General features: G+C 48.8%; 1 protein-coding gene across 4 annotated transcripts in view; it reads right to left on the bottom strand.

Moving 5' to 3' along the window:
• Positions 1 to 15,039, bottom strand: part of LOC143928076 (coagulation factor XIII B chain-like) — a 1,173,165-nt gene that overhangs the window by 428,719 nt on the left and 729,407 nt on the right. For all 4 annotated transcript variants that reach the window (XM_077452688.1, XM_077452689.1, XM_077452690.1 and 1 more), the window contains one exon: positions 12,359 to 12,541. In XM_077452688.1, coding sequence (XP_077308814.1) covers positions 12,359 to 12,541 — 183 coding nt within the window. The remainder of the gene's footprint in view (positions 1 to 12,358; positions 12,542 to 15,039) is intronic.

Here is a 15,039-nt window from a genome sequence, read left to right as displayed (position 1 = left end):
AAAGCATTGCATCAAAAATTGTACTTAAACGCCCCTGTTAAACAGGGGCAGAAAAATTGGGCCTTAGGCACTGGTGCTGGTGCCACCACACTGCAACCTCTGCCATATACTCTAGTTTTATTGCAGGAATTAGCCCTGCTGCAAAGCATTGCATCAAAAATTGTACTTAAACGCCCCTGTTAAACAGGGGCAGAAAAATTGGGCCTTAGGCACTGGTGCTGGTGCCACCACACTGAAACCTCTGCCATATACTCTAGTTTTATTGCAGGAATTAGCCCTGCTGCAAAGCATTGCATCAAAAATTGTACTTAAACGCCCCTGTTAAACAGGGGCAGAAAAATTGGGCTGATGGCATCAACCAGAACCAGAAATGTTCTTCCAACATATCAGCGGAGGAGGAAGAGGATATACAATCAACATAACAGGACAGTCACTCAGCATCAGCATAGGCAGTCTTGAAGGGATGTGGTATTTGAAAAAAAATTATTCTGTTACATCAGCTTCAGGTGCTTGGTAGCTGTGGGTGATCCAAGACTGATTCATCTTGATGAAGGTCAGTCGATCAACTGATTCGGTGGACAGGCGCACCCTGTGATCGGTAACAAAGCCACCAGCAGCACTGAAGGTGTGTTCCGAAAGAACGCTGGATGCAGGACAGGCCAGTAGCTCAATTGCATACTGTGCAAGCTCTGGCCAGTGATCCATCCTCAAGACCCAGTAAGCCAGAGGATTTTCGGTGGGAAAGGTGTCCAAGTCTGACCTTGCCCCTAGGTATTCCTGCACCATGTAAATCAGACGCTGGCGATGGGTGCTGGAACCGATCATACCTTGGGGCTGCGGACTAAAAAATTGTCTGAAAGTATCAGTCAGACGGCCACCTTCTCCACCGCTCCTTCTGACCGATGCCTCAGCAACACGTTGTCCAGGACCAGGAGTTTGTAACCTCCCAGTCTCTGGGAGCGCGTTGCACAGACCTTTCTGCAAGGCCTCCCGGAGATGTCTCATCCTCTGCTCCCTCTGCGATGGCAAGATAAGGTCGGCAACCTTACCCTTGTACCGTGGATCAAGGAGAGTGGCCAGCCAGTAATGGTCCCTCTCCTTGATCCGAAGAATACGAGGATCCTTCCGCAGGCTTTGCAGGATCAGGGAGGCCATGCAGCGTAGGTTAGCTGAGGCATTCGGTCCGGAGTCCTCTGGGTCACTAAGGGCAACATGATCCGCAGCTACCTCCTCCCAGCCACGTACAAGTCCACGTGTTTCTTGGGACTGTAAATCATCCCTACAAGACTGCTGCTGCTGATGCTGAGTGCCAGCCTCCACCTCCATGCTGACACAATCATCCTCCTCCTCCTCTTCCTCCTCCTCATCCTCTTCCTGTGTGATGGGTGGCACAGCAGGAACACTGTCTGGATAAAGGGGGCCTTGAGAGGCAAGGAAGTCCTCCTCTTCCTGCCTCTGTTCTGCCTCAAGTGCCCTGTCCATTATTCCACGCAGCGTATGCTCCAAGAGGTGGACAAGAGGTACAGTGTCACTGATGCATGCACTGTCACTGCTCACCATCCTTGTGGCCTCCTCAAATGGTGACAGGACAGTGCATGCATCCCTGATCATGCCCCACTGGCGTGGTGAGAAAAAACCGAGCTCCCCTGACCCTGTCCTGGTGCCGTAGTCGCACGGGTACTCATTGATGGCCCTCTGCTGCGTGTGCAGCCGCTGCAGCATGGCCAATGTTGAGTTCCATCTGGTGGGCATGTCACATATAAGGCGGTTCTTGGGCAGGTTCAACTCCTTTTGGAGCTCAGCCAGCCGAGCACAGGCATTAAATGATCGGCGGAAATGCACACAGACTTTCCTGGCCTGCTTCAGGACATCCTGTAAGCCGGGGTACCTGCCCAAGAACCGCTGCACCACCAGGTTAAGGACGTGAGCTACACAGGGCACATGGGTCAGTTGTCCCTGTCGGAGGGCGGAGAGGAGGTTGGTGCCATTGTCGCAAACCACCATTCCTGGCTTAAGCTGGCGTGGCGTCAACCACCTCTCGGCCTGCCCCTGCAGAGCTGACAAAACATCCGCCCCAGTGTGGCTCCTGTCCCCCAAACAAACCAGCGCAAACACGGCATGGCATCGTTTTGCCTGCGTACTTGCGTAGCCCCTGGAACGCCTACGGAGCACCGCTGGTTCTGAGGACAGAGCACTGGAAGAGGCCATGGAGGAAGAAGAAGAGGAGGGGGTGGAGGAGAGAGGTGTGTCACAACCAATAGTAACATTTTGGAGGCGTGGTGGCGGAACAACATCCAACACTACTGCACCTTGTCCTGCATCCTTCCCAGCAGCCAGAAGAGTGACCCAATGGGCCGTGAAAGACAGGTAACGTCCCTGTCCATGCCTGCTGGACCATGAGTCAGCGGTAATATGCACCTTACCGCTGACCGCCCTGTCCAGCGAGGCAAGGACATTGCCTTCCACATGCCGGTAGAGAGCCGGAATCGCCTTCCGTGAGAAAAAGTGGCGTTTGGGGACCTGCCACTGAGGAACCGCACATTGTACAAACTCACGGAAGGGGGCCGAGTCTACCAACTGAAAAGGCAGCCGTTGAAGTGCTAGCAATTTAGCCAAGCTAGCATTCAACCGCTGGGCATGTGGATGGCTGGGAGTGAACTTCTTCCGCCGGTCCAGCAGCTGGGGCAGGGACATTTGCCTGCTATAATCGGACGTGGGTGTACCGCTAGCAGAGTTCCCGGAAGCACTTGGCTGTGACACACCTAATTCTACACCTTCATTCCTCTGAGAGCAGGTTTCAGAGAGGACTGAAGGTCTAGTGGGGTTGGAGATGCCAGCTGATGAGGAGCAAGGAGAGGTCCGCTTTGTTCTTTTTTTTTTTTTTTCCACATCAGAAATCATCTGCTAGAGGCTCAATCACCTTGCAGCTCATTTATGTCTCAGCATGATTCCTCATCATCGTGGCTTATAAATTATTATTTTCACTATTCTTTATTACATTTTCCATCAAAAAATTTAAAGTCTTCCTAAAATACAGCTACACAACAACAGCCTAATTTTATTATTTATCCTTTTTCCCATCTCTCCCCTACCCTCCCTTCCCCCACCCCCTCACTCCCCTCCTCCCACCACCCCCTTCCCCCTTCACGCACAAAGGCACAGGAACAGCAATGCGCCGTCACCATAGCACCTACATCTCCCTCTACTCATTCCTTCTAATCTATAGGGTATCCCAACTCATTTATCCATGGCATCCAAATTTCTTTCCACTCTCTAAGGTTCCCTCTCTTTACATATAGGGTCTTCTCTTTCCATATTAGTTCATTAATACTTTGGGTCCACTCTCCCACCAAAGGGGCTCTCTCCGCTTGCCATCTTTGCGCAATCAGTCTACGCGCTTGATATAAACAGCGTACCACTGCCACCGTAGTATTTTTTCATTCTCTCTGCTCCTGTCTACAGCCCAGCACACACAGGGTCGATTCCATTACCAGTTCTAGCTTAAAGATCTTATTAATACTCTCCACCACGTCTCTCCAATACCGAAATAGCTTCGGACAGCGCCATACCATGTGCAAAAGGTCTCCCTGTCCCCGGCATCTAGGGCACCTGTCGTCTATTCTCCTACCAAACAAACATAATCTCTTATGCCGCGTACACACGAGCGGACTTTTCAACATCCAAAGTCCGAAGGACTGAGTCCGTCAGACTATCCGATCGTGTGTGGGCTGCAACGGACTTTTGACTCGCCAAAGTCCGAAGGACTTTAGAATATGGAACATGCTTCAAATTTTTCCGAAGGAACTCCGCCGGACCCGGTCCCCTTCGAAAAATCCGCTCGTGTGTATGCTACTCCGACGGACTAAAACCGACGCTAGGGCAGCTATTGGCTACTGGCTATGAACTTCCTTATTCGAATCCAGTCGTACGTCATCACGTTCGAATCCGTCGGAGTTTAGTGTGATTGTGTGTGGCCAGGTACGCTCCGCCGAAAAGTCAGTCGGAACTCCGTCGGAACTCCGACGGAACTCCTTCGGAAGTCTGTCGGACATAAGTCCTCTCGTGTGTACGGGGCTTTAGGCGTATAATAAGCCCTGTGTACCAGCATCAGCTGTGAGATCTTTTGTGAGGGGGAGACTGACGTCACCGGTCCCAGCTCCATTATTCTCCTCCACTGCATATCTGATATTTCCCCTATATCCTCTTCCCACTTCCTCTTCAAATTCGGATGATCAATTTCCTGGTTGGGGTTCATACCTAGCTGCTTATATATTCCTGAAATACACCCACTTGCCCTATCTATTGTAAGTAGGTTCGAGAGTAAAGGTGTTTTATCCCACTGTGGCGTATTTACCCCGAACTGTGCTGCTAGGGCGTGTCTCACCTGTAGGTAGCTAAAAAATGATTGTTGTGGTATATCATAGATCTTTTTTAGATCCGAAAATGTCCTTAAGGCCCCGCCGTCATAAAGTTGGATCAATTTAGTTATACCATTCCGTTCCCACGTTTTAACCTTATCTATTATAGATAATTCTGGTAAGTTTTTATTATCCCAGAGAGGTGTAAATTCTGGGAGTCCTGTATAACCCATTTTTAATTTCACCACTTTCCATATCTTACCTAACATTTTAGTTACCGAGTTATTATACTGAAAGGAGTCTGCCTCCAGGGCCTCTGCGATAAATTCATGTGGGGCTCCTATCATTCTAATCCCTCCTTTTAAATTTCTTCCCTGCTCCGAGTCGCAACCCGCCAAATGCTGCAGCTGCGCCGCCAGGTAGTAATTCCTAGGGTGTGGCACCGCCAGGCCTCCTCTATCTATTGGTAGCTGCAACGTCTGGAGTCGTATCCGGGCCGTGCCTTTCCTCCAAATAAGCTCCCGGAAGAGGGTCTCCAATTTTTTAAACCATTTTTTACATATCCATACCGGTGCGTTATGTAAAACATATAGCAGCTGTGGCATCCAAATCATCTTAATCAGGCTGCAACGCCCCATTACTGATAACGGCAGTTTACTCCAGACGTCGCACTTACACTTAAATTTATTCAAAAGTGGAATTAAATTTTTATTAATATACTGATCGGGGTTCACTGTCAAATATATACCAAGATACTTCATAGCATCTACCACCCTCACCTGTAGCCCCCCCAGCGCAGCCGCAGCATCCGGGGAGTCGACTCGGAGCAGCTCGGACTTCCCCCAGTTTATAGCCAGCCCTGAAAATTTTCCAAAACCTTCTACTAGGGTAACTGCCTGCTCCAGGGATGGACCAGTGTCTCCCAAAAAAAGTAAAACGTCGTCCACGTATAATGCAATCTTTTCCTGTCTCTCTCCCCTTCTTTGGAATCCCTTAATCCCCGGATTGACCCTAATCGCTATTGCTAATGGCTCTATGGCCAGCGCAAAGAGCAGAGGAGACAAAGGGCAACCTTGCCTTGTCCCTCTGCTCATTTCGATCTTTTCAGAATATCTACCATTAACCCTTACCCTGGCACTAGGGGCATTATACATCCTTTTGACCCAGCCAATAAAGGAGGGACCCATTCCTATTTTCTCCGGCACCCGCCAAAGATACTTCCACTCTAGGCTATCAAAAGCCTTTGTTACATCCAAAGACATTATAGCCCACTCGTCCCCATGTTCTCTGAGGGGATCTGCATATTTAAAAAAGTCCTTCTAATATTCATACTGGTGGATCTTCCCAAGATGAATCCCGTTTGGTCTGGGTGTACTAACTTAGCAATGACTTGATTCAACCTGTTTGAAAGTACCTTGGCTAAGATTTTTTCATCCGAATTCAATAACGAAATTGGCCTATATGAGGCCACTTCCAGCGGATCCTTATCCGCTTTGGGGATCACTATAATAGTTGCCTCAGTCATTGATACAGGTAGTTGTCCCCCCTCCACTATATCCGTCAGTGTCTTAAACAACTCTGGGATCAGCAATTCTCCATAGTATTTATATATTTCTACCGGGAGCCCATCCGGGCCTGGGGCCTTTTGATTAGGCATCCCAGCCACTGCCTGTTGTAATTCATTAATGGTTATCGGTGCGTCTAATGCTTCCCTTTCCTCCCGAGTGAGAGTCGCCATTTCTAGGCCTTCCAGGAATCTATCCATTTCCCCTTCCTCCCCAATTCCTTGTGACCGGTACAGCTCCCTGTATAAATTTCCAAAGGTTTCTATTATCTCCTCTCCCCTACGATGTAATACCCCATTTGAGGTTCTAATACTGGAAATGACTGAGGGGGGGGGAATTTGTTTTAACCAGCTGTGCTAGCAATCTACCCACTCCCTCTCCTTCTCCAAAGTAACGCTGTTTCAAAAATATTCGTTTACTTTCTTCTTTTTTTATAATTGCTGTTTTATAACCTTGTTGTTTATTTAACCATATTTTTTGTTTCACTGGGGTTGGATCATTTACATAGTTATTTTCTGCCTCTAACAGTTCCTTCCTAATACTCTCCTCCCACAACCTAGATTTTCGCTTCATTCTTGCTACCTGCTGGATCAGTATACCCCTAAGAAAGGCCTTTAAGGTATCCCAGATTACGCTAGTTGGTGCGGTGCCTGCGTTAAGACTTATAAACTCTCGTAGTCTTAGTTTAACCTCCACTTCATCCGTCATGAGTTCCAGCCAAAATGGACTGATCTTCCAGCCCACTTGAATTTTTTTCACCCCTGTATTTAAAGCTACCCTTACCAGGGAATGGTCTGAGATCCCTCTAGGCATATATTCTATGTCCCTTATATTTTGTGCCATTTCTGCATTTCCTATAGCCATGTCTATCCTAGAAAGGGTACCATAGGATCCTGACAGGCATGAGAATTGTTTGACTCTCGGGTATCGCTCTCTCCACAGGTCCATTAGCCCTATTTCCTTCAGAAAGCAGCTCAGCTTGGTTTCTCCCGCATCCCGGGGCCGCACCTTGGGGGGGAACCTATCAAAATTTACGTCAAGAACTTCATTGAAGTCTCCCAACGCTATAATCGGGATACCTTCTTTATCCCCAATAAATTCCATCAATTTATATACGACTTCCATTTTAAACGGTGGGGGTATATATATATTTGCCAGAATGCAATAGCTACCCTCTCGTTTACCGTACAAAAAAACATATCGACCCGACTCGTCTATACTGACCTGTCTGCAGGAGAAACTCACCCCCTTTTATTATTACACTCACCCCCCTAGAATAGGAGGAGTAAACTGAGTGGTACTGCTGTTGATATTTCCTATTATTTAGTTGGATTTTAGACATATTGGTTAAGTGAGTCTCCTGCAAGCAGGCCAGACCAACGTCCAATCTCTCCAACATAGCAAAAACTGACGCCTTTTTAACCGAGGTGCCCAGGCCCCTCACATTCCAGGACCCAATATTGAGAATTTTAGCCTGTGTCATCTGCGCAATCAAGCAGTAAGGAAAACAGGCTAACAAGTGGAGAATGCCGCGCAGCTAAATGATGCAAATATAGATAATGCTTGTAATATATAGAGCCTACCAGTGTACCAATATTCAAAAAGTGCGCCATCACTAATTTCATCATCCATTGACTTTTCCATACTTTGTGTATTGGTGGCTTAAGATTAAATTTAACCCTTATATGTGATACCTTGTAATAATACTTAGAATTATTTATCCTGTTCTCTTGTGCTTTTATCGTGCTATATTCTAAATTTCCCTTCACGTGATTTCTTTTTTTAAACACTTTTCCCCTCCCACCCGCACCATCCCCCCATACCCCCCTCGTCCCACAACCCACCCTACCCTCCCATTTGATACCACCCCCTCCCTCCCTTCCCTCCACCTATCAAGGTGCTCCCTACGGGAGTTTAACGTGACCGAAACATCCATAACCCACCTATTACCCACACTCACAAACACCACCCCGTTGTCTCCCCCCCATCCTACCATCACTTAACTTCCAAATCCGACTAAGTATTTGTCAATCAGCTTTATAACCACCCCCCTCCCTTGCTATCTACCCTCCCTTTCCCCCTGGGTATTCTGTAAGGACGCCCTATTAGCTTCCAGCCAATGTAATGCCCCATCTGCAGAGTCAAAAATCTGTACCCCATCCGGGGTCGTCACCCGCAGTCTTGCTGGATATAAAAGTGCATACGGTACTTTATATGACTGCAGGGTGGCTTTAATTCCGCTCTACGTCTCTGCAGTTCGGGAGAGTAATCTGGATAGAGTGAAATCTTTGAACCTTTAAAGGAGATGTCTCCCAACTCCCTCGCCTTGCGCATTAATGTCACCTTGTCCTTGTAATTAAAGAGCTTCAGCAGCATGGGTCTGGGACGCCCTCCGGGCAGCGGGGCTCTAAAGGGAAACCGATGGGCTCGTTCTATCGAGAAAAAAGGTGAGAAACCTTCCTTTCCGAACATATCTACAAACCAAGACTCCAAAAATTTTATAGCGTCAGGGCCTTCGCTTTTCTCAGGTAACCCCAGCATCCTGATATTATCCCTACGGGATCTATTTTCTAATTCATCCATTTTAATAGCATAGCTGTCCAATTGTTTTTTCATATTCTTAACCTGGCGTGGTGAGAAAAAACCGAGCTCCACTGACCCTGTCCTGGTGCCGTAGTCACACAGGTACTCATTGATGGCCCTCTGCTGCGTGTGCAGCCGCTGCAGCATGGCCAACGTTGAGTTCCACCTGGTGGGCATGTCACATATAAGGCGGTTCTTGGGCAGGTTCAACTCCTTTTGGAGCTCAGCCAGCCGAGCACAGGCATTAAATGATCGGCGGAAATGCACACAGACTTTCCTGGCCTGCTTCAGGACATCCTGTAAGCCGGGGTACCTGCCCAAGAACCGCTGCACCACCAGGTTAAGGACGTGAGCTACACGGGGCACATGGGTCAGTTGTCCCCGTCGGAGGGCGGAGAGGAGGTTGGTGCCATTGTCGCAAACCACCATTCCTGGCTTAAGCTGGCGTGGCATCAACCACCTCTCGGCCTGCCCCTGCAGAGCTGACAAAACATCCGCCCTCAAACAAACCAGCGCTTTGCCTGCGTACTTGCCTGGCCCCTGGAACGCCTACGGAGCACCGCTGGTTCCGAGGACAGAGCACTGGAAGAGGCCATGGAGGAAGAAGAAGAGGAGGGGGTGGAGGAGAGAGGTGTGTCACAACCAATAGTAGCATTTTGGAGGCGTGGTGGCGGAACAACCTCCAACACTACTGCACCTTGTCCTGCATCCTTCCCAGCAGCCAGAAGAGTGACCCAATGGGCCGTGAAAGACAGGTAATGTCCCTGTCCATGCCTGCTGGACCATGAGACAGCGGTAATATGCACCTTACCGCTGACCGCCCTGTCCAGTGAGGCAAGGACATTGCCTTCCACATGCCGGTAGAGAGCCGGAATCGCCTTCCGTGAGAAAAAGTGGCGTTTGGGGACCTGCCACTGAGGAACCGCACATTGTACAAACTCACGGAAGGGGGCCGAGTCTACCAACTGAAAAGGCAGCAGTTGAAGTGCTAGCAATTTAGCCAAGCTAGCATTCAACCGCTGGGCATGTGGATGGCTGGGAGTAAACTTCTTCCGCCGGTCCAGCAGCTGGGGCAGGGACATTTGCCTGCTATAATCGGACGTGGGTGTACCACTAGCAGAGTTCCCGGAAGCACTTGGCTGTGACACACCTAATTCTACACCTTCATTCCTCTCAGAGCAGGTTTCAGAGAGGACTGAAGGTCTAGTGGGAGAGGTCCGCTTTGTTCTTTGGTGTGGGTCTTTGAGGTACGCTTGCCAACGAGCTGCATGGCAGGTCAACATATGTCTGGTCAAGCATGTGGTGCCCAAGCGGCTGATGTTTTGGCCACGTGAGATACGCTTGAGACATATGTTGCAAATAGCAGCGGTGCGATCTGATGCACTCGTCTCAAAAAAGGCCCACACCAAAGAACTTTTAGAATAACGCGCAGAGGCAGCGCTCTGCACAGGCGGAGCTCTGCGGTGTGATTCAGTTGGTGTGCTGCCCCTAAGCTGGCCCCAGGAGGGCATCCTGCCTCGTTGGACATGTGCCTCCTCCTCCTCTTCCTCCTCCTCCTCCCTCCTTCCAGGCACCCACGTGGAGTCAGTGCCTCATCATCCCCTCCCTCTTCATCGCTGTAGCAAACCTGGCAGTATGCTGCAGCTTGTGGAACATGACTGCCAGATTGCTGTCCTTCTTGAGCATCCCCTCTGTCTGCGCTCACGCTACTGCCTTCCTCTAGCTGAGTGTCATCATCAGAGCCCACAAAACACTGGGCATCCTCCTGGAGCATGTACCCAACACTGTGCTCAAAGAGTTCAGGAGACTCCTCAGGAGGACGTGGTGGGTCTAGGGAAGGAGTCACTGATGATGACATTGAGAGGAGGGAAGACGATGCGTTGGCAGCTGCTTTGCTACTACCCTGAGACTGGGTGAGAGAGGATGAGGAGGATGAAGAGGGCTTGGTCATCCACTCTACCAAGTCGTTGGCATGTTGCGGTTCAACATGTCCAGCTGCCGAAAAGAAGGACAAGCATGTCCCATGGCCATGTGCTGATGACAATGCACCGCGTCCATGACCAGCACTGTTGTCTCTAGACACAGAGCCTGCTTGCCCTCTTTTATCGGCTCGCGCCTGTCTGCCTCTCCTTGCTGGCCTTCCAGACATGGTAATGGCCTGAAGGGAGTTGGGTAAAACAGCAGTTGGGTAGTTTATATTGTGCTGGAGGCACACAACACCCACTAACTCCTGCAGATGCCTTTTTTATAGAACACCAGAGATAAAGGGGTATATACAGATGTATACTGTGCTGTGCTGGAGGCACACACAACTTCCAATAACTCCTGCAGATGGCAATTGGGCTCAAATAGAGAACAGCTATGTAGGTGGATTATAGCGGTATGTACTGGGTACAGAGCACGCCGACAGCACGCACTATCTCCTAACACTACTGACTGCAAGCTCCATTATTAAAGATAGATCACTAGCTATATAGGTGAGGTGAAGATCGCGGTGTATACTGTGGTCAGGGCACGCAGACAATAACCAGAAAACAGCAGAGATAAAGGGGTATATACAGATGTATACTGTGCTGTGCTGGAGGCACACACAACTTCCAATAACTCCTGCAGATGGCAATTGGGCTCAAATAGAGAACAGCTATGTAGGTGGATTATAGCGGTATGTACTGGGTACAGAGCACGCAGACAGCATGCACTATCTCCTAACACTACTGACTGCAAGCTCTATTATTAAAGATAGATCACTAGCTATACAGGTGAGGTGAATATAGTGGTGTATACTGCGGTCAGGGCACAGACAATAACCACTACACAAGAGCAAGATAGGAAATCAGCCAAAAACGTTTGGTGTGTAACTGTGTTGAAGGTACACAGAACACCCACTGCTTCAGATGCCAACACACTACACGAGGCCGCCTCAATGGCGGCCTTATATAGTGTGCGGCGTGCACTACACAGCCTGAGCTATGATTGGCCACAGGCATCCTGCCTGTGGCCAATCATGGCTCTCCTCGCTGCTGGCGCTGCGATTGGCCAAGCATGCGGGGTCACAGTGCATGCTTGGCCAATCATGAGCTAGCAATGCACTGCGCCATCGCAGTGCATTGTGGGCCGTGAGCAGCACACGAATTTTGACGCGAACGGACCAAGTGTTCGGATTTCGTGCGTTCAACTCGAACACGAAGCTCATCCTAGTCTCCACCCATCTCTGGTGTTGGTGTTGTACAGAAAAACAATCACTAGCACGGTATGCACTATATGCCCGAAAGCACTGTCAGGTAAGTGTAATGCTGCGTACACACGACCAGACTTTGACAGACTAGATCTGACGGTCTTCCCGATGGACTTTCCGAATGAACGGACTTGTCTACACACAATCACACCAAAGTCCAACGGATTCGAATGTGATGACATACGACTGGACTAGAATAAGGAAGTTCATAGCCAGTAGCCAATAGCTGCCCTAGCATCGGTTTTTGCCTGTCAGACTAGTATACACACAAACGGATTTCTTGATGGGAACTGATTCTGCCAGAAAAATTTGAAACATGTTCTATTTCTAAAGTCCGTCAGATTTTTAGACAGCAAAGGTCAGATGAAGCCCACACACAATGGAATTGTCCGGTGGATTTGTTCCATCGGACCTTTGCTGTTGAAAAGTCCAGACTTGTGTACGTGGCATTAGGGGAGGGGTTCTACATATTAGGTTAGTGTGGAGACAGAAGATGGGAATTTTGGGTAAGTTAGAAAATCATTTTAGATCTGCTATGAAACTTAAACTTTGCAATAAGTATTGCTGTGTCTGGAAACATTCTAATATCTGACAAGAAACCATATCAAGCCTCTTACCTTCACAGGTAGGTGGTGGTAGCCACTTTCTATCAATACATTTACTTTCATCGGAGCCAATGATGTGATAACCATCTTCACATAAATACTTCACCGTGCTTCCGGAATAATATTGGTTTGCTACAGATTGCGCACTGATCTTGCCATTAGTTATTTGTGGTGGATTTGTGCATTTTTTTTTCTCTAAAAACACAAATGTCATCTTTTATTCAAAGTAAAAGCATTTTTTAAATATAAAAATATACCCTTGTGATTTAAGGGCCAGTTCACACCATGGAACAGGAACGCCTCATTTATACCTGTGTGATTCACATGCGATTTTGGTTCAGTACAATGGAAGCCCATTCATTTGAATGGGCTGAAATCACGCTGGACTGCAGCAAAACTAATGCATGCACTACTTTATAAAGAGCACAGCAACCAGATCACATGGTACTACGGTACCATGCTATCCGCTGCAGGCACACACACACCATTTGTGACCTGTGGTTGGGGTGTCATTTAAGCCCCTTTCACACTTGTACAACTTGTCCTGCGACTTGGGACAGCAAAGTTGCATGAAAGTCATACCCCATTATTTCCAATGAGTACCATTCATATCTGTGCGACTTCAAGTCGCACCGACTTTAAAGTAGTTCCTGTACTACTTTGGTTTGACTTTGATGCGAGTTACACAGGCATTCCCTGAAATCCCAGCAACATCATGTCAAAATCGCAGTAAAATCCCGGTGAAGTCACAGTAGTGTGAAAGGGGCCTAAATTAACATTGACCCCTGCTGCAGATCACAGCTGCAGTGTGTTTTGAATTTGGTGTGCAAAACATGCACAGAACACAGGTTTCCGTCAGTGTTCTGGTGTGAACCTGCCCTAAATGTCAACATAAGTTATGTAAACAAACAAACCCCCTTTAAAGACTTCAGCTTTACCCCCTTCATGACCAGGCCATTACTTGATAATTTAACTGGCAATTGCGCGGTCATGCAATGCTGAACCCAAACAAAATTTGTATAATTTTTCCCTCCCACAAATAGACCTTTCTTTTGGTGGTTCTGACCACCACTGGAGTTACTTCCGGATTCGCAGGCTCTGGCACTGTGATTGGTCAGAGCCACGATGACGTCACTCCCACGCATGCGCCCTGAAGAAAGGCAAGGGCGGTCGTTTCTTCAGAGCACATGCTCCAAATAACATCATCAGCGCATGTATAGAGTAAATATCTCTTAAACAGTGCAAGTTTAGAAGATATTTACAGTACCTATAGGTAAGCCTTAGTATAGGCAAAAACATTAGGAGAGTTTACTTCCTCTTTAAGGTCCAGTTATAGAGCATTACCATTAAAGTGGTTGTAAACCCTTACAAACCACTTTGACCTAGATTAAAGCCCCATACACACTATCAGATTTTCTGCTGAGTTTTTCCTTCAGAATTACCAAAACCATGTAATATGAGGTCAAACATTAGGAGTTTCAATTTGTATGCAATCAGGCAGGCCCTTCTACTACATGGTTTTGGTAAATCTGATGACAAAAATCAGCAGACAATCTGATAGTGTGTATGGGGCTTAAGGATACCTGTAGGTTCAAGAAATAACCGCTGTCTACTGTGCATGCGCTGTAGACATTGGTGAGCAGGCGCACTACCTGCGTTAGCAGCATGCCGCTGCTAACAGTAATACGCTGTTTGTGGCGGATCCCGTGCGCATGTGTGGTAGTGAGGTCATCGCTGCTCCGGCGCCGGAAGACGATGGACGCTCTGTACTACAGGGGACAGTGGTGACATTGCTGGCTCCTGTGTCAGGTAAGCGACACATAATAGGCAACAACGCAATGCATAGTAGCCCATTATGCTTTACCTTTGCAGGGAGACAAAGAAGTAGTAAACCCACCAGGGTTTACTTCCTCTTTAAAATCCATAGCTATTTTAATGAAGTTTTGGGGTTCTCCACTCATTCTGGGTTTTTTCCACCAATTTTGATGCATTCCTTCTAATATTTAAAATGCTAAATAAAGAGAGTCCACGTAGCAACAGCCAAAGGCTGTAGGCGAAGGGACGGCATGACAGTTGCTTTGTATGCACTGTCGTCGTTTTTAGAGAGCAGTAAAAGGGGGCCGCTTTAAGAAGTTTGGTAGGCGGAGTTAGGGGCGGAGCCAGAACATTCGGCCGGGAAGCCGAGCGGAAGTCAGGGCACTTGGAGAGCGGAGGAGGAAGAGATTAGTCAGACCCTCGCCGCTCCTACGACTATCCAAAATGGCGTCCGCGGAATTGATAGCCCAGCTCAGGGCCGCTATAGATCGTGAAGGCGCCGCATGGCTACAGGGGCAGGTAGCGGCCATGGCGGCGGAACGGGATGCAGCGACGAGCGGGGGGACAGCGGAGACTCCACGGGCGCAGCGTTCCAGGCCGCCCGAGCGCTATAGCCCGGAAGCAGGCCGCGGGGGGCCCCTCGGGTGGCGCACACTACCACACGGAGGGAGGTCGGCACAGAGCGGCGTCCTCAGCGGATGATAGCGACCCCAGCCTCCACCCCATCAGGGGAAGGGAGCAACAGGTACTCTGCCAGGAGTGGGGCCAGGAGGAGGGGGCAAGGGAGCGTGGCTGGGAGGTCTGGAGCATCCTCACTGGAATCGGCGCCCCCAGCACGGCGTAGGTGCATGGGACAGGCCGGGGCGGCTGAGGGAGCT

Source organism: Lithobates pipiens, unplaced genomic scaffold (genome assembly GCF_037356315.1).
Source record: "Lithobates pipiens isolate NorthernLeopardFrog02 unplaced genomic scaffold, aLitPip1_a1.2 Scaffold_23, whole genome shotgun sequence".
Taxonomy (NCBI): domain Eukaryota; kingdom Metazoa; phylum Chordata; class Amphibia; order Anura; family Ranidae; genus Lithobates; species Lithobates pipiens.
Note: the sequence above shows the minus strand (reverse complement) of the source record. Positions and strands in the feature narration are given on the sequence as shown.